General features: G+C 34.9%; 4 protein-coding genes across 6 annotated transcripts in view; 2 read left to right on the top strand and 2 right to left on the bottom strand.

Annotated features, from left to right (window-relative positions):
• The first annotated feature begins 295 nt into the window (after positions 1–295).
• LOC110643919 (uncharacterized) lies at positions 296–4,816 on the top strand. Of its 3 annotated transcripts, XM_021796454.2 has the most exons (4): positions 297–799; positions 899–1,026; positions 1,833–2,164; positions 4,495–4,816. In XM_021796454.2, the coding sequence occupies exons 1-3, from the start codon at positions 389–391 to the stop codon at positions 2,095–2,097; spliced, it is 804 nt and encodes a 267-aa protein (XP_021652146.2). In that variant the 5' UTR covers positions 297–388; the 3' UTR covers positions 2,098–2,164; positions 4,495–4,816. The 3 variants fall into 3 exon arrangements, with proteins under 3 accessions (XP_021652145.2, XP_021652146.2, XP_021652144.2); XM_021796452.2 differs by having other exon boundaries at positions 297–1,026; XM_021796453.2 differs by lacking the exon at positions 4,495–4,816 and having other exon boundaries at positions 296–1,026; positions 1,833–2,390.
• A 488-nt stretch (positions 4,817–5,304) lies between these two features.
• On the bottom strand, positions 5,305–9,177 carry LOC110643918 (U11/U12 small nuclear ribonucleoprotein 35 kDa protein). Its single transcript, XM_021796451.2, has 8 exons — positions 8,935–9,177; positions 8,748–8,845; positions 8,621–8,672; positions 8,448–8,518; positions 7,211–7,301; positions 6,846–6,921; positions 6,148–6,226; positions 5,305–5,940 (listed from the first exon to the last, which is right to left on the bottom strand). Exons 1-8 carry the CDS (start codon positions 9,071–9,073, stop codon positions 5,494–5,496), a joined length of 1,053 nt encoding a protein of 350 aa, XP_021652143.2. The 5' UTR covers positions 9,074–9,177; the 3' UTR covers positions 5,305–5,493.
• A 378-nt stretch (positions 9,178–9,555) lies between these two features.
• Positions 9,556–15,199, top strand: LOC110643926 (biotin synthase, mitochondrial). Its single transcript, XM_021796463.2, has 6 exons — positions 9,556–9,935; positions 10,039–10,218; positions 10,815–10,921; positions 12,356–12,561; positions 13,355–13,494; positions 14,794–15,199. Exons 1-6 carry the CDS (start codon positions 9,726–9,728, stop codon positions 15,100–15,102), a joined length of 1,152 nt encoding a protein of 383 aa, XP_021652155.2. The 5' UTR covers positions 9,556–9,725; the 3' UTR covers positions 15,103–15,199.
• Positions 15,200–17,244: 2,045 nt separating this feature from the next.
• Positions 17,245–25,768, bottom strand: part of LOC110643925 (isoleucine--tRNA ligase, cytoplasmic) — a 43,874-nt gene continuing 35,350 nt past the window's right edge. The window contains exons 17-28 of the mRNA XM_021796462.2: positions 21,928–22,031; positions 21,735–21,798; positions 20,825–20,913; positions 20,605–20,746; positions 20,048–20,111; positions 19,897–19,964; positions 19,607–19,729; positions 19,057–19,122; positions 18,341–18,452; positions 18,094–18,185; positions 17,901–17,999; positions 17,245–17,751 (exon numbers count right to left, since the gene is read on the bottom strand). Of these exons, the coding sequence (XP_021652154.2) occupies positions 17,743–17,751; positions 17,901–17,999; positions 18,094–18,185; positions 18,341–18,452; positions 19,057–19,122; positions 19,607–19,729; positions 19,897–19,964; positions 20,048–20,111; positions 20,605–20,746; positions 20,825–20,913; positions 21,735–21,798; positions 21,928–22,031 (1,032 nt within the window). The 3' untranslated portion in view covers positions 17,245–17,742. The remainder of the gene's footprint in view (positions 17,752–17,900; positions 18,000–18,093; positions 18,186–18,340; positions 18,453–19,056; positions 19,123–19,606; positions 19,730–19,896; positions 19,965–20,047; positions 20,112–20,604; positions 20,747–20,824; positions 20,914–21,734; positions 21,799–21,927; positions 22,032–25,768) is intronic.

Raw genomic sequence — 25,768 nt, 5'->3', positions numbered from 1 at the left:
TCAAATTATATAAATTATATATCATTCTTTCCTAAAATAATTGGAAAAATAAAAAATAAACATAACAAAAATACAGTAAGAGAAGAATCAAATAGTTCATTGTAGTGCTAAATATTATTTTTCATAAATTGAAAAATATAATTTTAAAAAAATTTAATTTAATTGAATTTTTTTCTTTTTAATTCTCGTATCTAAAATAGAAATTTTTAATTTTTTAACTAAATAAATTTATTTTTAAAAAAAGAAAAATTAAGGTGGCTGGTTGAATTCTTATCGCGCAAATAATTTGTTTCACATATGACAACAGACCGGTCAAAGACAAAGACAAGTGTCCCTCCACTACTCTGCCCCCAAAATCCTCTCTCTCCGCTACCTCTCTGGCCAAGCCATGACTGCGGCTTCCAAGAACCACCAACACCACCACCTCCCACCCTCCTCTTCCCGGCCACCCAGAAACCCTAACCTCAGTACCATCACAACCACACTGACTAACCTCCAAAATCCCAACCCTAATTCTAATTCCTCCACTACTCCTAATACACCAATCATCCTCTCCCAACAAGACCAGGTTCTCTCACACTCCACCCACCTCACGCGCCAAGAACTCCTTAAGCGTCGTTCTTACAACCTCAAGCAGCTGTCCAAATGTTACAGAGACCACTATTGGGCTCTAATGGAGGAGCTTAAGATTCAGTACAGAGATTACTATTGGAAGTACGGTGTTAGCCCATTCAAAGAAGACCATCCCCTGCTACAACAACAAAAGCTAGAGCAAGGCTGCGCTGTAGAAATTGGAGAGGTAGAAAGCGGTAGTGTTAATATTGAAGTTATTGGTGAAAATAATAATGTTAATGGTAATAATGCTATTTCTAATTATATGGGCGATTTGGATTTGAAGAACAATCATCGGTGTCTGTTTGTGGGGTGTAAGCTAAAGGCCATGGCTTTGAATAGTTTTTGTCATTTGCATATTCTCTCTGATGCCAAGCAGAAGCTCTACAAGCCTTGCGGTTATGTCATCAAGAGGTTTTATTTTGCTCTATTCTACTTTGGTTTTTCTTTTGATTATTTCTTTAATGGGCATTCCTTTTTAATTCCATTATTTTCAGTTTCTTTTGATTGTTTGTTATCATAGAAAATAATGCTGTTCCATTATTTTTTATCTAACTGTTGCCATTTTTTATTCTTATAGTGGTTAATTGACTCAACATTTCATGATAGAAAAAATTATAATGTGGCTAGAGAAGCAGTTTGATTCTTGTATAAGTTAAAGTTTAGTTGTAATTGTACCTATCTGTCTTAATCCTTTTTTTTTATACTGTTATTATGTCACAGCAACTGCATCTAGTGATAAAATTGCTGTATTATCACATAGAACAAGTAAGAAGAAACGTGTGTACATAAATACATATTTTCGCCCCTATACTTGTTTTGCTTCATGCTAAAGTAGAGTTAGCTATTAAGACTGAAATTTGATCCTAAAATCTTTCATCCTAGCTTTTGAACCTTTCTTTCGCCCTATCTTGAAGAATGATAAAAACAATTCTGAAGCCAGATTGCTATTCAAGCTGTTATAATTTTTAGCATTTTATTATTCGAGGGACAGTTGGTAGCTATATCTTTCAAAGATCAGTTAATTCGCGAATTGTTTTCTGCATCAAGATGTGTTCAAAATAGCGTATTTCATGTGTTGATCTGCATTTGGTAGTGACTAGTGTGCAATTGCTAATTTATATTGTGATCTCATGCTTCCAATTATGAAAATTTGTTATCTTGTGCATGATCACTTTTCCACTGACTATATATGTTTGATTGATTGGCTGTACCTCTAGTGCTCAGTCAGGACCTATAACATGTGGAAAGCCAATATTGAGATCAACTGTTCCTTCTCTCTGCACTGTACACTTCCAAAAGGCTCAGAAGCATGTAACTCGGGCTTTGAAGAAAGCTGGTCTTAATGTTTCCTCATCAAGTAAACTTGCTCCTAAGTTCCATGTGATAGTAGCAGAATATGTGCGTCAAATTCAAGCAAAAAGAAAAGCTGCAAAAAGGGAAAATAGAATCAAAGGTTTAGATAAGGAAGTCACTGGTAACTAAGCCTGTTGGTCATTCTGGACATGAATGATGGAGCATGCATCAGTGTACATTGTTGCAAGAACCAAAGGTTAGATCTTTTCGTAATCAAGCATTAAGTGAAAGAATGGAGTGATATCATGTAATTATATGTTTTGATCTTGCTGCAGTCACCTTGAGAGTCTGTTTCATTAACATGTTTGTCATACAACTTTTTTTTTTTTGGTCATTTTTCCTTTGTTATCCAGTCATCTAGCAATCTTTCAATAGATGTTGCATGCATTATGTTAAATGGATCCTAATATAACTAAGTTCGCTAATTGTATTAAAACATTCTATAGCTGCTGGAACTAGGAAAGTTTGAGAGAAGAAGGGTTTTTTTTTTTTTTTTCAAAGAACAAGGCTTGCAGGATGTTATTGTTAAGATTTAAAAATAAGAAGAATGAAAAAGAATGGAAAGAAAAAGAAGAGAAGGAAAGAACCATAAAGGCTACGTCTTTTCTCATTTAATTCTATAAAATAAAAGATTATATATTAATATATAAATCTCTTATAATTGCTCCACTTAATTAGGAATATAAATCATAACTATTTAGGAATATAATTCCTATATTAAATAGGAATATATAAAATTGACTTTCCATAACACTCTTCCTTAAAATGAAATCTCATCAATTCCAACTCCTCCTTACGAGATTCTTCTTAGAAGACGGCAATAGGTCCAGTGATCCCTCTGGTTCAATAACACAAAGTAGTAGTACCGTACCGAATGAGAAACACCTACACAAAGGCCCCGAAGATATGAACACAAAAGACAAACCCCTCTCCAAAGGCATTGCCGGTGAGGAAACATTAACTCAAAGCAACTCACTGGGTTGCACCTCCCTCTCCAAAGGCAATGCCGGCGAGGGAAAACAACAAACAGTAGGTGAATCTTCACCAAAACAGCTTATAGCTATCCAAACTGCAATTTCTCAAACAGTGAACCGAGTAAAGGAGGCCAAGTAGTGACAATATGTCCCAAAGACTGCTCAAAATCACCCAAAACACCCTCGAAACAGTCCTTACAATAGCTCAAAAATCCTGGACACAACCAACAAAATAGAGCCCCCCAAAACAAAATTACTGAAATTAACCAATTCTCATAGAAGCAAAACCAGTGCAGTGGCAAAGCCCTTCAAACGGAAACACTACACCAAAGCTTAAAGCACCCAACAGATAACAATCTTACAGCAGCAGAACCCATAACAGAAATAATCCAAAGTCCCAAAAGACTAAAGAACAACAAGTTCCCAAGTGTGATCAAAGAACCAAATCTCAAAACTCCTTCAAAGGTGCACCAGACAAAGCAACAATGAACGGGGTTGGAACGGGGATGGTGAGGCAACGCTGGGAAACGAGAGTGGAGAAGAAAACGGTCGCCCATGTGCTGCCACTTGTCGGTGCGTGGGAGAGGTTCAAGATACAATAACAATGCGTGAGCGCCACTTGCTTAACGTCCGGTCACTGGACTTGCAGGGATGCCGGTCGGCAACTGTTCTAGCTCCTAGGGCAGGCGGTGTGATCAAAGTGTCACCTGTGACCTAAGGTTTGGGTAACGAAGCAGGGAAAAAAAATCTTATGGTTTTTGGAACACAAAATTTCCCTTTTTTTTAATGAAAATATATAAAATTGACTCTCCATAGGAATATAAATCCTACATATTTAGGAAATATGCAATTTATATAATATATGAAATTAGTCAAATTTACATATGACCGAAACAGAAGGATTAGATTGCCAAACTAAGGTGCTCAGTGGCACACTTTCATCGTTGAAACTACTATAGTGATTTTTAACACTAGTAAGTTAAAACATAATACTGAAATACCACAAGTTAAAGCAGGATTGCTGGAGGAAACATCCCAGGTTTGATTATTGCCGAGCTTTTCATTGTATCATTAAAAAACCATAAGGAAACTTTCCAAGCAATGGCATTTTCTGTGCTCCAAATGTAGAATGTCTTAGTTTGGGATATGAAAGTTGACCTTAACTGAGAACAGTTATAAATTTAGTCACCAACTTATTCGGCCCCTGAAAACCATTAAGGTTCGAAGCGGATTTGTATATATGGGGAATGCATAATAAGGCCCATTAAATGCGTTGACCTTTTTCTTAAACCTTTTTTTCCAGAAGACCGTGTAAAAGTATACCGAGTGATTGTGTAACGTTAAGGTGTATTCTAATTTTTGTTTTAGGGTGTATTCTAAGTATTGTCAATTCATAGTTTCCTTTTCGTTTTCCCTTTGCTTAATTTTTCATGTGCTATCATATGGCGATGATAGCCTTAACTAGTTTGGGATTATAGCTTGGTTATTGTTGTCATATGAATAGTTTTATAATGTTGTTCTTATCTACCATTTAAACTGCTGGTGTTGGCAGGGTATATTTCTCCAGGTGATGTCTTGTCGCAGTGTGAGATGCTAAGCAACTAGAAACTATTACAAGGGTCTATGGTATATATGTATTTATATACTAATTATATGAAAGCCGGGCGTATGTAATGTTAACTAGATGCCTGCCACCTTGGATAAGTCTACAACATGTTTAGACTCAAGTCTAGTGCCACGTATTTGAATGCTGAGTTTTGGTATTTGAACTTCCAAACCCATCCATAAAGAATAGTACTGTTTCGCTTTTTGTAGAGATCAATATTTTGAACGTCTGTATTAATTGTAAAAGCTTGTATAGCTATTCTGTTTAATTTGGTGCTTGTTTTATTTGGATTCTGTTGCGCTCAGTACGGGAAAAAGAGCTCCTTTTTCTGCTTAGGAATTAGGTGTGCTCTTTGACATTTGAGATTTGTTTTCCCCTTAATAATGTGTGAAATTGCAGCCTCCAGCACTGGTAACACCTGGTGCAACCAACAAAGTGCAGGGATTTAGTCAAGATTGCTTAGGTACCATAAATGACATAGTTTCGATTCAATGTCATGATGTCCCAGCTGGAGATTTTGAATTCGACTACGCTTGCTAGGTGAAAATTTCATTTGTCCATTTATTGATATTCATTCCCTGGCTAAAATATCTAAAGAAGCAACTGCTGGTAAAAGATCCAAAATTTCACGGTCTAATTGTTGATGTAGATTGTTCAAACCTAGGACTACAGCCACAGCTCCCTCACCAAACATCCAACCCCTATTTATCATCCTCCAATCCCTACCTGTTCCCTATCCTTACCATAGCAGATAGATTGATCAAGCTAACTGCCACCCTGTTGCGGCATTGCCAGTTAAACAGGTTATAAGAATCTCACAAAAAGATTACATAACCAACTTAAATATTTCAATACAGCTCAACTAGTGGACAGTAAACCCCTCAGATTCCCAAAAAGGAAGAAGAAGAAGAGTGCAATGTACATATTCAGTCAACCTGTGAAAAATTAGCAATCAGAGTGATCCCGAGCAGTGGATCGCCTCTTTTTGTGTCTGTCAGACCCACTATTATGCCTGTGGCGCTTGTAAGAGCCTTCTTCCCGATCCCTAGAACTTCTGTGGGAGTACTCTTCCGCATCTGTTTTGTGAAGAGTTTCTTCCCTGTAAGCAGGGCTTCTTTTCTGATTGTATTTTTCCCTGTCCAGAGAGCTCCTTTCATAATGATGATCCTCCCTATCCACAGGGCTCCCTTTACGGTAACGTTCTTCCCTCTCCTCGGAGTGACTTTTGCCATAGCGTTCTTCCTTGTCCCTAGAGCTCCTTGTGTTGTAGCGTTCTTCCCTCTCCAGAGAGCTACTTCTGTGACTGCGTTCTTCTTTGTCAATAGAACTCCTAACGTGAGAGCTTTCTTCCCTGTCTATGGAGCTCCGATTTCTTCTAGGGGGAGATGGGACCTAAACAACAAGTGAGAAATGAGGGGACTAGCCCATTTGCTTAGTAGGTTTTTAGTAAAAGGCACTATGTAATTATTTCCAGTGCAAAATTCAAGGTGTTATTCAAGATGATTATTTGATAGTACAGAGAGTTTTGAAGAAAAATCAACAAAAGGAAATATCCAAAATTATTGGATAATTAAATGATGCAGGTAATAAGCACGATACCTGAAAACGGGACATGTAACTTCCTTCTGGTGGAGGAGGAATGCCAAGCCTCTTCAAATCATCAAAAGGAATTGATTGCCTGCCTTGCGGTAGATGATATTCCATCAGTAAATTTATAAATGAGTAGCACAAGTTTCCATCCTACAGCTACAATACCTAAGGATTTACAACAATCAACTTCAACTGACTTATCCAACCAAACATTACTTGTTACAGCAAAAGGCAAAAAAGCAAGCTAACCAAGCAGGGCCTAAATAAAAAGACCTTGTCTTCAAGACAAAATGAAGCATCCAAATAATGATGGGAGGTGGAGATGATGGAGCAGATAATGAAATAAAAACAAATGAATCCATTTTCTACTGCTTTATCCAAGTATAAAGTCATCATCCTCTATGTTTGGCGCATCATATTGTTTTCCAGTCTACAGGAACTTTAAGGCCAATGCAACTATGGTCACAGGTCACCCATGAAAAAAAGTATGATCATCCTTCAACTTCTTGTATTCCAGGATTAGAGGTCCTGCTAATCTGCTCCCGATCTCATTCCACCATCAGATATATAATCCAACACAAAGCTTTGATGCAATGTTTTGATCCAATAAGCAATCAAAATCAAATTAAAATGATTGCAGAAAAAACAAGCCTACATAATAATAAATGCTGCAAAATACATAAAAAAAAAATGTGAATGCTACATACAGAGGAGCTCTAAATGGTCGTTCTCGCCCACCAAACCGAAGCTGTCCAGACTCCTTCCTACCACCAAGGCCACCTCCTGTTTGGAAAGACAACGAAAACAAAGAAGAAAGGTTCCCAATGAGAAAGAAAATCCCAAATCATGATTTGCGCCACATTCCTGTTATTTCTTGTACAATTACCACAAGATGAACAATATCATGACAGGAGGTTCTATCCCATGGAGATGCTCTTTAATTGAACTTTATCTTTAGCCAATCATGACCAAGAACAAGAAACTACCAATTTCTCTTGGTGGGCTAGGAATGCTTCTCAGTTTGATATGTATTGTCAACAATGTTTTTAGAAACAAAATTTATTTAACTGACCTAACCTTCTTGGGATCCAGCCAGGCATCAACTGCTGCCTGTTATAATCAACTATTATTTCAGAGTCATCAATGAAGGTATGATGAGCATCCTGCATAACCGACAAGTTCATTTTTAGATTAATTCAACAGAGACTCCATAAAAATAGCAACCAAGATGACTGCACCCAATGGTACATCATCACAAGCATGGAACCAATTTAACACATGATTGATATGTTTCGGATGTTAAAGCATTTTCCAGTATCGCATGTCCTCTGCCTAACACCATAATAATGTCCAAGAAACAAAGAAATAAGGCCTTCTTTTGCTTGATTGATTAAAATGGAAAAATGTAGGTCTGGAGGCTGATGTGCCTTAGTAAATAATTTCCACTTATTCTACAATATTCAATCTATAAAATGCACTCAGCCTATCCAAATTTTGCAAAACTACAAATGGAGTTATCAATTGAAATAATTCATCCTACATGGAGAGACACCCTCAAAGGATCCAGAGAATGCCGCAACACGTTGACTACTTGCTGCTCTACTTTTCTTCCACAATATGCATCCCAATGAATAAAAATCTTCTAAAGACTTCATCGACTTCCACTATAACCAATACTAACTTATTTTAAGACCCATTCTCAAACACAAATATTTCTAGTTTTCTCAGCAGGTCATAGGGGAGGAAATGGAAAAGAGAATTTAATATAGAGACATACACACAAGTGGGTCATAATGCACATGATTTCTAATTTTATAAGGGCACACAAAAACTTTTAACATAGTAATATCAAAAAATGAAGTGAAAAAAAAAAAGAAAGAAATTACACAATAGTTGCTATAACTAATCCAATCTAACCACCCAAGTTCAGCACAAAGAAATTGACAATGATGAACACCAAAAGAACTAGGAAAACGAACAAGGAAGATTGTTCAATGGTTGACATGGTGAATTCCTGGTGCACTCAAACACGTGCCAAAAAAGCCACAAAAGATAAAAACCTAAACCCAGTAAAAATCCTTTTTTTATACTCTTATTTGCTAAATTGAAAACACGGACGCCCAAAATTACATATCTTTATGGGATGTGCATATACGGAGCATTCATATCTCAGCATGACATCCTACTATGAAACATAATTATGTAATGTACTAAGCAGCAAAAATGTTCATAGCTACAAATTAAGCAGTTGAACATTGTTCAGCAAGACAAGGAAAAAAAAAAAAAAAAACACCAGAGTGTCTCAGAACCTTGTATGCACGACGCATCTCTCTTTCAGTTTCATATTCAACAAAAGCATAGCCACGAGAGGCACCAGTTACTGCAAAAATACGCACCAAAACAAGACTATTAATTATACAAAGAGCAATGAAAACCCAATATCGTCACATTTCACATTGAATTACAATAATACTAAAATTACCAATGTCCCTGACCAAGCGCAAGTTCTTCACTCGACCGTACTTGCTCATAGCCTGAGATGAATAACGACAATATTATTATTAGTATAAGTAAACATACCAATTGGGCATGCGGGTATGAGTAGTTACCTTGCGAAGAGTGTGTTCGGTGGTTGAATGAGAGAGGCGACCTACGAAAACTGTGCAATAAGGGTCGCCAATAACCTTGGGGTCGCCGAAGGGATCATCTGCATTAAGTTGGAAAAAGGGTGGAAATCAAAAGTGAAAATTTGTGAAATTAGAGGGAGAAAAAAGAGAGATTTAGGAAAAGACTTACAGAGGCCAGCAGAGGAGCAGAGCAAAGCACGGTAAACGCCGTTGTCGTGGGGGACAATATCGGTGCCGTCGATGCTTCCTACTTGAATCGGATGATATGAATCAGCGTAGAACACTAAATTTACGTTGCTCCTGCTCATTTCTATTCGCCGCCTCTGTTGGTTGATTTCGCAATTTCTCAGAGGAAGGGGAGCTATCAAGCTAGTCAGCCTCGTTGCTTTAACTTTATTTCACAGAAAGTAAAATGACTGATCGTTTAGGTTAAAACGCCGAGTCGTTTGGGAATTCTATTGATTTATTATTTTATAAATTATTTGAAAATCTAATATAGAAAAGAATTTAATTCTTTTCTAAATTAAAAAAAATTATTTTAAAAATAATAAAAATAATATAATTGTAAAAAAATTAAATTAAATTCTATTTTACAAATAAATTTAAAGAATTTCCATGTTTTATTCACAAAAGTGTATTTTATTAATAAATTTTAATTTGATAATATTTGAAAATAATTGTTAAAGAAAATGTATTTTCATTAAATCTTTATAAGATTCAAAATTGGCTTAGCATATTAGATGGAAACATATCAGCAATCTCTATCAGCTACCCAACAGGTAAACCAAACCTTAGGCAGTGGGTTCTGGGTAGTTGAGCTACGCGTCAAATCTCGCTAAGATCGTAACCTATCTGTCCTCTTCTGCTTCCTCTTCTTCACTCTCTTTCCCTTGCTTTGGCATAGTTTTTAACGAAACAGAAAGAAACCCAACATTTTACCAAGAAAACCACTAACTGGAAATGTTTTCGATTAGATCAATCTTTAGACCACAACAACTAAGACCCTCCTCTCTTTTCTCATTGCATTCTTCATATTCATCTTCAACTTCAGCTTCAGCTGCTTCAATTCAGGCTGATAGAACTATCAGAGAGGGTCCAAGAAATGATTGGACCCGTCGAGAAATCAAGGATGTTTACGACTCACCTCTTCTTGATCTCCTTTTCCATGGAGTTAGTCTCTCTCTCTCTCTCTCTCTGAGCCTTAATTTGCATTTGTTTGCTTATAATATGGTAGCTAAAACTGGTATTGTAATGTTGGGTTCACCTTTGTTAGGCTCTCGTTCATAGACATGCTCAAAACTTCAGAGAAGTGCAGCAATGTACTCTCCTTTCTATCAAGACTGGTGGGTGTAGTGAGGATTGTTCGTATTGTCCTCAGTCTTCACGATATAGCACTGGAGTTAAAGCACAAAAACTTATGACCAAAGAGGATGTTATGGAGGCAGCTAAAAAGGTATGTGTCCTTTTTTATTTTTTTTTCTCTAGCACTTCAAGCTATGATTATTTTGATCTTCACATATCTACTAGAACCATAATGCCCTATGTGATAAAAATTTATGTTTTACCTAGTGCTATGATTGTTTGGTAGAAGTATCCTGTCACGTTTTGTCAAACAGAAAATCTACCCTAGCCTAAACAATGTCCTTAATTGTGTATCTGGAGTTCATTTTTCTTCATTCTCTAATTCAAGTGGCATGTTTTCTGATTAACATTCTTCATACATATGCTATTTTGTTTCAGTCAACTTGTATGTCAAAATTAAACAATTTGCATTGCCAGCAATGCCTTCGATTTTTGGAACATATTTTTCTTATAGAAAATTGTGTTTTCTATCTGAGTTTTGCTGTGCTTTGTTTTTAATTAAAGTTTCATGAACTTGCTCAGTTTCTTCATTTCAAGTATGGTTCATTAAACAGGTTAGCTGAAGGGGGAAAATATTTGCACCTTACAAATAAACATTTGATATTGTTAATACAATATACTACTCAACATTCTGATATTTCTATGTTGCATGTGATAAAGTAGCATCTTGATTATATGATTTGGCAGGCAAAAGAAGCTGGTAGCACACGTTTTTGTATGGGTGCTGCATGGAGGGACACAGTTGGAAGGAAGACCAACTTTAACCAGATCCTAGATTATGTAAAAGAAATAAGGTGAGGAACACACCCTGCTTTTGACAATATCATGGTAAAATAATATTGTGTAACCATGTGATTGTGTGCAAAGGCCATTATACGGCTGCGAACCTATGAAAGAAGGTTCTAAATAAGAGAATTTTTGATAAAATACTTCCAGCAATTTATATATGCTGCAGTTCCTATTAAAACTTCTATGTAAACTCTTTAGGTTTCAGGTTGCACCAAACACAGAAAAATGACATTTTTCTGTGTTTGGTGCAACCTGAAACCTAAAGAGTTTACATAGAAGTTTTAATAGGAACTGCAACCAAACACAGAAAAATGACATTTTTCTGATAAATTGAGACAGAATCCTTTTGGATTTTAATATGATTGGACAATCTTTTGTCAAAAATATCATATTACTGCATAGTTAGAGAAGTTGTGACCTGTTAGGAAATAATAATTCTGGGTAGTAAACCTTTCCTCTTTCTTTTTTTTTTTTTTTGGTTTTTTCTTACTGTTATTCTTTTATTGAAATTTATTGGTAGGTGTAATGCACCATATTATTCTGCTTTTAATGGTGGATTGGTTGCATGATAGTTTAGATAGGTTATCACTAGAAGTCCAATGTGAAAGATTCAGTGACATTCCACTATTATTGATGTTGCGATTGTTACTTTGTTAATTAATGAAAATTTGGATTTCTATGTCTCTCCATCCATCTTTGTTAGTTGTTGGTGTTTTTATGCAATAACAAATGACGAGCTTCTACTTTGCTTAAAATCAGGCACCATAAATATTTTATTCCTATGTTCCTAGAGTTGGTATTATAGCTGTAAAATAATAGTTCTACAGCTATTTTTCGTTTTACTGCTTTTGTTTTGATGTTCTTGGAAGTGAGCTCTGGTACACCAGCTAGGAATTTTATGGATGGCATACTAAAAGAACATATGATGATTCCTTTTCAATTGATGCTTAAGAAGAATCATCTCCTACTTTATAGAAGAGCCTGGCAATAACAAGAATATATCTTTCCTCACAGTGTTTAGTTTTATAATTTATCTTTTCTTGTCTTGGTAAAACTTACAAAAGTCATTTGATTGAAAGATTTTCTTTTACTGTATTATGAATTGGAAAGAATATCCAATTATTTTCATTCTTAATGTTTTTCTATTATTTTTAATAAAAAAATCATTATAATTTAATTGTACTTAAATATACTTAAATCTTCTTATGATAATTATTTGCCATATTATTTTGAATTTTCCCTCAAATGTTCAGTATAAGGATTATTGTCTGGTGCAATTGCAAGCCTTGAACTTGAAAAGGAAGGACTGCAAGTTGCATGCTTGAGTTCATTCACTTCATGAAATATATTGAGTGACAGGACCATCCCCTGACTTCCCATCCTTCATTTTCTTTGAATCAACTGTCCTATCTGCAATTGAAATGTCTTGTGTGTTCCAGGGATATGGGCATAGAAGTATGCTGTACTCTAGGAATGTTAGAGAAACAACAGGCTCAAGAACTCAAAAAAGCGGGCCTTACTGCTTATAATCATAATCTTGACACCTCGAGAGAATATTACCCACATATAATCACAACAAGGACTTACGATGAACGCTTGAAAACCCTTGAATATGTCAGAGAAGCAGGAATCAATGTCTGCTCAGGTGATTTTTTAAACTGCAGAATGATTATTATCTAATTGGATTGTTATATGGCAATGAAGTCCTGTTCAACTTTCCTCTATATTATTCTTCTTCTTAAGTGAATGTATGATAAACATGAATGTTTAAATTGATTTTTCATACCAGCCAGTGTCTCTGCTACCAAAATATTAGTGCAAAGCCATACTACAACACAGTTTGTTCCAGGTCCAGGATATGCATTTATATTTTTATGGTGCTCTCAATTTCCATGAGTCACGAAATAGGTTAACAAGCTGAGCACCTTTTATCTTGAATTAAGTTAACATGGAATAAATTAGAGATTGTAGTAGTAAATTACAAGTTATGAAGTATGCATGTGTGTGCAAGTACATATGTACATGCATGTTATACCATTTTACTGCAATAAACTTGTATTTGGATATTTCAAATTTAACTGCAATTAATGGTGGACTTGTATCCTCTGATTACAGTATGCCATTGTCTTTGTAATCAGTTCCCTTTTTTACCGCTATTTGAATTTAAACTGTAAACATCAGTTAGTAATGTTTGCCTTGTACTAGTATTTTTCTAATGATACGTATCTAAGCTTAAGGTATTGGTAATAATTAGGCCAATTAAAGTTGCATTGTGGAAAATGTGGCGCAGTTTTTGTTTTAACATCAAGAGTGAATTCTTCCTCCATGTCTCCATGCTATTTTCATCATAGATTCCAGATATGAATTTTTGTTTTTTTCTGTGGGAAAGATGAATAATTATGGGATTTAACCTTTTTTTTTTTTTTTTCTGTTGATAGGAGGCATAATAGGGCTTGGAGAAGCAGAGGAAGACCGCGTTGGTCTGTTGCATACCTTGGCAACACTCCCTACTCACCCAGAGAGTGTTCCAATCAATGCACTCTTGGCAGTAAAAGGCACACCTCTACAAGATCAGAAGGTAATTCTAATTCTGTTTAATGCAAAGGTTATGGTTGTTTTTCTGGCATTTTTCATGATTGTGCATAACATTTTACAGCATATGTCCTGTTCATGATGAGCATTTTGATTTAGTACAAAATTGGAATTGTTAAAACTGTATTTGATCCATTGCATTTAATTTTGCTCTGGATTGTTGTCCTCAATAACATGGTTGAAGAAGCCAAAACTAATCATCTTAGCAAAAAAAATAAATAAATAAATAAAAAGGTGTCATAATACATGGGAGCATTGTAGGCGTTCAATGAAGCTGTTTTTTGTGGTTTGAACATATGACGGTTTAATTTCACCCAGTAAACTTGTCCTTAGCGCACTTAAAGTCACTAATCTTCAATTTGTTTCTTAAAAATCCATGAACATTAATTTAAATATCAATAATATCAGTTACAGCATTTTTGGTCAATTCTCTCCCAAAAACTTGACGTTGAATTTTTTTTTTTTTTAATTTTTTAAACTAAAAATTCTATCAAATCAACATAGATTTTTCTGTCTTTTCTCTTCTTAATTGCTCTCTCTCTCTCTCTCTCTCTCTCTCTCTCTCTCAATTGTGGATTATGGATCTGGGTATCATACGGTTATGCCAGAGTGATAAGGTTTGAATTAGATCTTCTCTTGTCATTGATTTATATAATTTATTAGTGGATTTTAATTAATTCTATGCGAAGAGGGTGGAGAGAGTGTCTGGGAATGAGAGGGAGGAGAGACAATAACTGGGAAGAGAAAATATTGAAAAATCGATGATGATATGACAAATTTTCTTATTAAAAAAACTTTTGAAAATTTTGTGAGAATTGGCTTAAAAAAATGAGTTATATTGCTAATATTTTACTTAATGTTCAGATATTTTTAGGTAACAATTGAAGTTTAGCGAAAAGTCTGTTGACAATGAATGAGATTAACCCAACATTTGAAGTTCTATGACAGCGAATGAAATTAACCATACATTTAAGCTTCATGTCACAATGGAGCAACCTTATTGTTATACCAAGGCTTATGCTCATTAAGCAATCAAAATGTTGATGAAAAACTAGCATAGAAAAAAATTAACAAACTTTTCTCTATTAATGAATATTGAAGGGGCACTCCATAGTATGACAGTAATTGTTGCCAACATATTGCTAATCTAGAGCACCTTCTAAACATTAAATGAGTTGCTTATTTGTGTAATGTTTTCATCAGACTCCTGTCCTACCCATGTTCTGTTAGATTGCTTTGAGAATTTTGAACTTGAATAATAATCATCTATGTACCTCTTTTTCAGCCTGTTGAAATATGGGAGATGATTCGAATGATCGCTACTGCTCGAATAGTCATGCCAAAAGCAATGGTCAGGTTGTCAGCTGGTAGAGTCCGTTTCTCGATGCCCGAACAGGCTCTCTGTTTCCTTGCTGGTGCAAATTCTATCTTTACTGGTGAGAAGCTGTTGACAACTCCTAACAATGATTTTGATGCTGATCAACTCATGTTTAAGGTGCTTGGTTTGATTCCAAAAGCTCCTAGTTTTCCTGAAGATGAAGAAAGATCTTTTGAATCGGAAAATTGTCAGGAAGCTGTTTCTAGTTCAGGTTGAAATTACTACTTGTAGGGGTATCCATGTAATCATCATTTGGGCCATTTTCCCCCTGTATTCTAAATTGCAATGTTGAAGTATTTCCTTTTTTTTTTTTTGTTTTTGGTTCAAATTACCTTGAATCAACTGCACAAGGTGGGTTCAAAGAACTCAGAGTGGAGAAGGTATCTTTCTTTCCTGTTATAAATCACAATGCTCACATCAAAGGGCACACCATAGAAGCTTAAGATTGGCAAGGCAATATGTGGATTAAGCGGCTGAAGTAATGGGATATTTCTGCATCATCATGCAAGAGAACTTCATGTCTGGAAACCTAACGTGCCATTTTGTGAATGCTAATGGACTTAAATTTTGTGAAAACTTTATGAAAAAGTAGCTAACTGCTGGAACTTTGATCCGTCTCTATACTTTTCAAGTGCATAGGGCACTGCAATGGTGCTATAAAACCATTAACAATGGTTAAACTGGTAATAGTTCTGCTTCAAGTTCATGAAAATAGAAAGTGTTTAGCATGCTGCAGAAACTGCTCTTCAGGTTCAGGCGCGAGTATAATGAAAGAAGAGAAGTGGACATGTATAAATGTATGGGTACCTTAATGACTCCATCGGCAAGAGCATGAGGCGCTTGATCACCAGAACTTCTAATAGGAGCGAAGGACAAAATAGAAGAAAGATCCTTAACGTCCTTGATTATATTGTGATGTCACTACGAATAGCATGGCCCTGCAAAGCTTGAACCACTATCAAGGCGTCTCAACAGGCTAAAGCCGCTAAAACAAGTGCTGTGGAGCCCCTTTTTGAGCTACCATCCACAACGGCGTCGAAATTAACTTCGAAGGAATTTGAAGGCGGGGGCTCCAAACTGAAGGATCTGAGGACTCCGAATGCTGATATGAAATTACAGTAACTTGTTGTAATATAATTTAATATATTCATAAAACTACTTTGAGATCTATTTTGAGCTTCTTTCCATTCTAAAAAGCCTCTTCATTTATATATTTTATTAATAAATAATTAGGAATAACATAATAACAAAGAAAATTCATAAATCATAATTAATATTTATTGTAGTAATTTTTAACTGCTAAAAAAGAGATTAACTTTTAGATAATTTAATTTAGAATTTAAGAGTCTTCATAAAAAAAATTAAATTTAAGTTTTAAGAATTTAAGCGTGTAAAATATTTTTAGATTAATTAATATTTTAAAATAATAATTTATAACTATTATTATAAATATTAACTAAAAAATTTTAATTCTATGTAAATAAAATAAATTGAGATAAATTTTTATGCCACGAAAATTTATTTTTTTCTCTCCAACATTCAATCTATTTGTACAATTGGTGATAAAAACAAATGTTAAATTTTAAATTTGATTAAAATTATTATTTCAAAATTTGGAGGAAATTTTTCAGAGATTAATAAAATTAATGCTAAAATTAAGATTCTCATAATTTAAATAAATGCAAAAAATTATAAAACTTTATACTTAATTTGTGGTGAAAAAACAAAGGCCATGTCAATAGTTATTATAATTTTGAGGAAACTATAAAAACCATTTTTACTTCCATAGATTTAAATTTTAAGAATTCCATGAAAATTGCATGTCAGAAAGCCTTCTTTCTTATTGAGCTGACACCGTAGCTTTGTAATTCACTATATTATCTGCTCTAAGAAATATGTTTTCGATTGACAAGGAAATTATTTATCTTAGAATTACAGTGAGTTAAAACTCGATGATGCAATCATATATACTACATGGAAAGCAAAGAGTAGGACACATAAAATAACAAAGTTGATAAAGGTTATGATCTGATTAATTTTCTCTCTTTCATTGAATTTATGATTTAATTTTTCCTTTGATGAATAAAAAATTTTCCAAGTAAAAATTTTTTGCAAAGCAAATGAAACCCAAATGTTCATAATTTTTTCTTTCAAAAACAATTTACATATGCAGATCAAAGTAATGCAAAATTGATTATCACCTAACAATGATAGCATTACTTGCTTAGGTATCAACCATAAGGTGGACCTGATTTAATTGTAAGTTCTTTCATGTCATTGTATGTCCATCTCCATGTCAATAAACCAGTAAGAACTTGCTATGAAAATTTCTTTTATTTAAAATATATAATCCACAAATAAAAAAGGAACAACCAAATTGTTTTTATACTAATTTCTTTTAGAATCGTACAAAATTTTATAAATTACAAATGTAGATAAAATTCTAAAATGTAGAACCGATAAGGATACAAATTTAAAAATACAATCAAGTAACAAAGTGACATCCTATAATTTTATATAATAATTAATAATTTTAATTTATTAAAAAAAAAAAAAACCAGCACAACACACGGGTAAAATGGTAGAACTGAGATATACCTGATCACGTAAATGAATAAACAAGATACCCTTGTATTACTAACAACTCTCTGGCTCATGCTATCCTTTCTCAGCTCTTTCTTATATCACTGTTTCCATCATTAATCCTCCAAACAGACGCGTCTCTAGCCAGGAATGAGTGCAGGCCCAAGAACATGCATCAATCAATCATGGCTGTTTGCACAACCATTTTAACTCACGCTAAGTCACCCAGACAACATCAGCGTCAAGTATGCTCCCGACAGCTTCAACCAGCTCTCACTCCGCCTAGAAATTTGACAAGAAAATTAAGCACGAAAATTTCGGGTTTTGCTATGTAAAACACCAAGAGTTAAGTGGCATTGGTTTTCTACACTACATGAAATAAAATTAATCATTAAGTACTAAATTATTCACATAAAAACAAATGACTTTACCTCCCTTGTTCTCAGAAAGTAATCACCAACAGTCAAAAATAAATGTTCTCCTAATACAACATTGACAGCAGGCTGATTTTCGATGCAATCAATTGTTATCTGAAGAAACAGAAGAACGAGAAATCTCCATGAGACAAATACTAATCTGGTTGCAATGGCTGCTCAAATATAGTTGGGTAAAGCAAGAACTAACCTTGCCATTTCTGAGCTGAAATTCTGATCTCAGATTAGAATGGTCCCTAGATGACAGATAAGTTTCCAGACCACGAGCAAATTTTGTATTTCCTGCAATCATTTATAAACATCAGGGAGGGGATGAGGGAGAACACCAAGCAATGGCTTGCTTCTGGTGAAAAAGACCAAGGCGCAGAGCTAGAGAGAAACTATCAAGAGGAGAGCTAGGTAGTGGGAAGAGATGGACAGAAGACAAAGCAAGATACCTGCATATAATGCCAGAATAGCATCTGATTTGAACACTAGAGCAGCTCTAGCCAAGTAAATAGTGAAAGACAATTCATATATCTGATGGTAACTCTCCTCCCCAATTACAACCTGCCATTTGCGTATAACAATTTATATAGGAAAGAAAATTATTTGAAAATGCAAGCACATGCACGCATACACAAACTCTTATCACTGTATACAACCTGTGATCTATGTTTTAATTTAAATGGAAAATTAAACATTGAAACACACAAACTCCTGTGAATATATCGTATTCTTTTTCTTCTTTCATATAAGCAAATTGATAAAGGATTAAATTCATAACAAAGGAAGCAATCTCGTGAACTGCATTTAAAGAATGGCATAGAAGGGCACTTTGATTTGACATGGTGCACCCCTATACCCCAGTGCAAATTTATAAAACTTGGATGCACAAGGATAAAAGAAAACTCATGCTTAAAGTGGCACACAAATTTACACAATAAAAAGAAATTGAAAAAAAGCTATGACTAGCAACTGTAACAATTAGAAACATTAACCCAAAAAACCAATAGAGATTACTCGCAACATGTTGGTCCTCTCTTTAAATATTTAGGTCCCTCCCACTCGACTGTAATGATGTTTTTCCAATTTATTATTAGCCTGAATTAGTGGTATGAAAAATGTGGGGATTCCTCAAAACGAAAAATGTACATCATTCAACACAACTTACCCCTTGTGGTGGCATCAGGGTAGAGGATAGTAATGGAGATCCAATTGCATCCCTAATATATTGTTCCTGCATGTGAAAATATACTTCAGCTCTGATCAATTACAAATGACAGACACAGAATTAACAAGCTGATTTTATAAACACACATAGTGTTACGCCAGGAAGATAAAATCTTTGCCCAAAGGCTGATGTACTAAATATAGCAAGGAAACCTCTCAAGTCTCAACACAAACAATGTACAATGTTAGATATCCAAAAAGATGGCCACATGCGATGTGTCTACATGGTATAGATCTAAATAGCCAGAAACAACCACAAAAGGTTAACAGCTGTGCACGAGCATTACATAATCAGAAAATGTAACAGTAAATAGCCATGTAAGGTGCAACAAATGTCGCCTCATAAAAATTTAGCTAAGGGGAAGAGAGAGAAAGAAAACATGGATTTGAAAACAAATCATATATACAATTTAATCTGATTCCCAAGACCCACATATCGAGGGATACATACAGTATATGTGCGTGCGTACGTATACAGACAAAGACATTACCTGCGAATTCAGAACTCGTTCTAACTTTGACTTATCTTCATCTAATGATTCAAAATAAACGTCCACCACATCTGTAGGTTCAAGGGCAACTTTTTTCCGCAACTTCTGAATTCTATTAACAACCTGCCAAGAACCAGGTTCAGCCAATCCATTTAAAAGAAACCAGAGGTCCTTGATAAACAGTAATAAGATGGATACATACCAAAGTAAAATTATAGGGCATGGACATAGCAATGCTATTTTCATTCATGTATATTGAAGAACTGACATCAGATAAATTTGCAAAATACCTCACGAGCAACACCAGCCTCGTACAATGATTCATCAGGACGCAGATCCATAATCACCAAAACATCACCTAAAACATTTGACACCAAAAACATGAGGCATGTATGCCTGAGCCATAAAATGGTGTAACTACATGCAATCACTGACTCCTACCATCTCCAGCAGCATCTATCTCCTTCTCTGTCAAACCAGCAGGACGTTTGAATTCCCGAACAACCTTAAGTCCAAAAAAAATGAGGCATCGGATATTACAATAATGCTGGTCAATCCTTGTCAAAAGGTAAAAGCTACCCAATTAAAGAGTCAAAACTGAGGGTTTCTTAAGAACCAATATGAGGTGGTTAATATACAGCATATGGGATTACAAAAACCACAATCCTACTCGTGATATTAGAAAATGAATTCTATACATGGAAACAACACCAAGGTAAGGAATCCAAAAGAGAAAAACAGGAAAATAATGGAATAATACATCTGCAGACAACAATAAAGACAACAAACTTATTAGGAAAGTTGTAAAGCACCACCCAATATAACTTGGTATTGAAAGTCTAACAGATGTTTTCGGTAAGAATATCTCATGCACAGAAATTAACCCACTTTTATTTCCATGAAAGGTTTGGGATTAACACTTAGTTGTTGTTGTTCTTTATTAAGGACAATTACATGCTAGTAGAATGAAATAGATTAACAAGGCAAAAAAGAAGCACCTTGATATCAGCCAGCTTTAGAGTGTGTGAAGCAATAGTAGCTTCTCCAGCTTCCTCAAATGCTAAGATATCTTTCTGAGACATTGCTTTAATTTCTTTGGCAACAATACCCATTGATTTTCCAAGTCGTTTACCCAGCACACTAGAAGAAAATAACCAAAAGAAAATTAATGTAAGGACAGAGCAGCAACATAAGACCTTAAAAAAAAAATTTGCATACCTGAACTCTGGCTCTGCACGCAGAGAAGAATACTTCAGAGTGTCAATACATGGGACAAGAGATCTTACATTGAGTTCCTCCAGCACATACTAACATGCAAATACAATACACCAATCATAAAGCCAAAACAAATAATAGAAATTGAGAGCAAATTAACCAGAATCAATGTGCATAAACTATATAACACCTATTATTAGTGGCCATGAACTATAAACTTCATGACAAAAACTATTAAGGTTTGCATCCTAAGCTAAGGAACATTTTTGTATCCAAAACAATCCTACATTTTATTTGATGCACCAAAAACAACCTCCAATTCCACTGATACAGGAAAAATTCAACAGGAAGCATTCCAAAATTCCACCAAACATGCAATAACATTCTAAGGCCTAAAGCCGGCCACATGTCATGCTTGCCCATCAAAAACATTGGCCAGATACTGTAATTGTAAAATGGCAACTAGAAAACTAGAGTGAGGACACATGAATGTAAATAGTCTTCTCATAGTCATTTTGCAGAACGTGAAAATCAGCACTGGAACTTAATTCTAAATTGTATAGTACTCAAAATATTAATAATGAAAAAAAAAATGCTAGGAAAAAAACAAGGGACAAAGAAGATGCATGTAATATCAAGCAATACAATTGTTCTTTTTCTCTTTCTTTTTTTTTTTTTTAAGGGAGGGGAATTATACCTCCTTACTATGGAAAGCAGATTGTTAACAGCCAACAAGAACACTGAACTACTATTAAATTTAACTGATAAATGGCTATCAGCAGGAAAATCAGCAGTGTAGAGAATATCAATCAGGACAGGTAGACCAAATGACCACAAAGAAACGTTATAAGTTCCATATCTATGAATGATTAATGAACAACCAGTACACGGTCTGGCCATTTTATTCACAAACCTCCTTTAGTTTTCCTGCTATGTCATCAAGGAAGTCTGCATCAGGATGAACTACTATCATCTCCCTGCAGTTTGCAAAATGCATAATATGATCAAAATAATGAACCAGGAAAGAAAATAAACAAAGAGCCAAAAAAAAAAAGAAAGGTAACTAAACTAAAGAGATAAATGAACAAGATATGAGTTATGTTCACCTCAGTGGTGATTTCAGAGGTTTGTTGTGCCGCTCACGGATATTACGTGCAAGATCAATAACAGTCATCATCCTTGAAACACTTCTTTCAATTCTTTCATCCCTCTGCAATACCATTAGAAAAGCATAAGGGGGGGAAAGCCACCAAGTCACAAAATATTTAAAAGATACCATATTATAAATTCTAGAGACAGGTTAAATCCTTAAATTAATAACCAAAAATTTCAGCTGGAAAGACGGTCCAAATTGTGATTGTAAATACAAGAAATCAATTAATATCAGTGAGACCATATAAGATGTAAAGTCTATTGTTTACTTATCTAAAGAAAACGGGCAGACCTAGCTCACCCGCAAAAGGCAGCTCAAGGAGGAAGAAGTGTCCAAGGCTTTATAATGGGCACAATACCCCTATCCCCAAAAGATATGGGATATTAACTGATACAGAAAATTATCCAGCTGAGCCCAAAGAAATAATTGGGTGGTTTATGCTACAAGAACCAAGAAGCCTCTAGAACAAATGGAAGTTACCAGCCAGCTCAGCCCATTTCTGTTGGAGGGAATTCCAGAATGCGTGAATGCAGCAGCTACAAAACTATATATAGTGGAAGAGAGTGAGAGCGTGGAGAGGAATTTAATTTGTAATTTTGCAGCTAGTATAACTTTGGGGGCAGTGTTTCTAATGCTGGGGTGTGAGGGAAAATTTGTTTCTTGTACACCCAAACCTGTTTGGGTATTATTGAATACAATTCTCTATTTCTCTTGGTGACAGTTCTGCTCTGATTCTTTTGTTTACTGCTCAAATTGTTGCACTTTGATTCATTATCTATCAATTGGTTTGACCTTGCCGGTACCCAAAACCACACAGATGAACTGAATCACAAAGAGAGGAACTTGGCTACAATGGCAAATGTAGTGTTGGACGAGATGAGGCAAATCAACAGGAAAATGCTGGACATATTAGATTCAACTGAACAATTAGTTACCTTATGAGTGAAAGGGCAATCCATATATGAAGACAGCACTAATCATCAGCACCTTCAACAGTCATCCTCTGGTGCTACATTGACATTGACAGCCCATAGTGACAATCGAACAACACCACAGGAGGAAGCTCTAGCCATCGCGAAACAAATAAAAATGACTAAATGTAATGGAGTGGATCCAGAGGGCTGGGTTGCTAATGCAGAACAATATTTCACATTCTATGGAACTATGAGGATAAGAAAATGTATAAGGTTTTTGTTAGCTTGGAGGGACCTTTCCTTGATGGGTTTCGCAGGCTTTGATAACAGGTTCCTCTTCTTTCATGGGAAAGATTCAAATATGAGTTGTTGCAACAATTTGGTGAAGCTAACGATGACAACTCTGATGAAACTATCACCGATTGATCAACTGATAGGCTCAGGGATGAGATTGATGAAGGTTCTGGCTCCAACGCAGCCTAAGTACTGGAGCTCTTCAAAGTTAACTACCTGAGTTATCTAACTATGGGATTACGAAAGGACTTCAAGGGGCGACTGCAATCGCCTGGTATCACAAACGAATGTTGCACGAAGAATCTCACAAGAGAGATGTACCAAGCCTATGGGGTGTGCATTATTCGGTTACAACCAAATAACCGAACTGAATCAATGAAATTCGATTATTTTAGCAAGAACAAGCTCGGTTCAATTCGATTTTTGGTTAGTAATTATAAAATTTTCGATTTTCGTTATCAGTTCTCTTACTTTTGATTTGGTAACCGAACTAACCAAAATAATCAAATTTCTATTAATTAATATATTAATTATAATTTTCTTAATAATAATATTTCATTTATGATTATTATTTTTGTGATTTTATAATAATATTTAACTTATAATTATTCTCTTATTAATATTAAATAATATTTACTTTACAAATAAAAAAAAGATTATAAACATATTTCTATTAATAATTAATTAATTAATTAATAATATAAAATAAATATTTTATTTTTTTGTTAATTCAGTTATAATCAATAACCGACTAAATATTTTCGATTTTCAGTTAAATTCAGCTCTCTTAATTTTGGTTAGATTTGGTTAATATTTTTAGAGTTGGTTAAAAATTTAATTCGGTTAACCGAATACTCACCCTTAACCAAGCATTTCAAGAAGCGATGCATGAGAGAGTATTATGTTCTTTATTTGAAAAGTTGCTAAGGAAGAAGACGATGGAAAATGATGTGTTTGGACAAAAATATGTATTTTGTCTTATGAGGCTTATTTTATTAGTGAAACTAAACAAACTTATGGACCTACCAGCCCACTGAATGTTCAATTAGAGAGGCCACCACCTGAACCTCCAGATTTATGCCCACTAGAGCCGAGCAACTTTGAGACCCAACGATCATTTCCTTCAATGATGCTGTTAGTTATGTGTGCCCTAGAGCATACACTAATCTTGTAACTTGTAAATAACATTATAAATATTTAATGGCAATAAACATTTCATTTAAATGTTGTGTATGTTTAATATTATATTTATTTGAAATTGTCCAATAATAATATGTAATATATTCTATTCTTATGAGATAAGAATATGAGTAACAGAATATATGGGACATTTGCTATAAATCAGAGTTCGCAACTAAAGGATATTTTGGCGGGCACATTATATTCAAAGAGTTGTTACCTCTTTTTATCTCCATTGATCAATATGAGATACCATAGTTATTAAAGGCTCAAGGCGCACTAAGGCGCCAATGAGTCCTAGAGCCTAGGCGCAAGGCACAAGGCACAAGGCGCAAGGCGCAAGTGCGCACCTAAGTGAGGTGAGGCGCAAAAGTAAAAAATTTAAAAAGTTCATAAAAATCAAATAAATGTGATGCTTTTCTTTTTTTTCCTTTGGCATATATCTTGAATTGAGTTTGCTGGTTTGAATTTAAGTAGCTGTCCTTTTTGCCAATGAAAGTACTAGTTAAAGATAAAAATAAAGAAAGCATGCCTTTCTAGAATCTTGTGCCTGGAACAAAGGTGCACACCTAGGCACATAAGGCACTAGGGTTCGAGCCTGGTGAGCCTTGAGCCTAAGGCGTGCCTGAGGCGCGCCTTTAATAACTATGTGAGATACTGATGTGTATGAAATGGTGAGTCTTATATCATCTGATATGAGATATCGGGATAAATACAGTGGGCACTTATGAGATAAGTAGGTCGAAATTGTGATGAACAGATAATATGAACATGGCGTTTACTCGAGTCAATAAAATATTATCCGTGTCATACTAGTGCATATAATCCTCAAACCTGAGATGACACGATTGTCTCATATATAGCTGGTTTGAATTTGATACCACTTACATATCTATACTGTGTATGGATATACCGGTGTGTATTGGCTCATATTAGTTATATGTTGAGATAGGTGTTCAGTCAAGAGGGGATCTGTAGCCTTCAGTAAACAGGGTTAAAAATCCTATGCGGATTTAAACTGTTCTTGACAAGATTAAGTTTCTGACCAAGACGAATGACTTTGTCAGGAAAGGTGTTTCCTAATGGTAAAGTCTTATGTGTCGAGAATCAAATTTCAAATGAGTGCATAAGATTCCATGATAAAGGGTTTGACTCAACCATGATCCTTAATGAAATTGGTACATAATATGGAAGGATTTTAGTGTATGGTGACGCATGATTAAAGATTCATTTTAAGATATTTCTTATTACTAATTGGATAGCTATGGCATGCTATGCTAGGTGTCAACCATGGCCTATGAGATGCCTAAAATGATTTGGGAAATCATTTGCGGTTTGAAAGAGTTCCAATGATATTAAGAGTTGATATCATTTCTCATTGCCAATTAGTAATAAGCCTAGTAAGTC

The sequence above is a fragment of the Hevea brasiliensis genome, chromosome 1 (assembly GCF_030052815.1).
Source record: "Hevea brasiliensis isolate MT/VB/25A 57/8 chromosome 1, ASM3005281v1, whole genome shotgun sequence".
Classification (NCBI taxonomy): Eukaryota; Viridiplantae; Streptophyta; class Magnoliopsida; order Malpighiales; family Euphorbiaceae; genus Hevea; species Hevea brasiliensis.
Note: the sequence above shows the minus strand (reverse complement) of the source record. Positions and strands in the feature narration are given on the sequence as shown.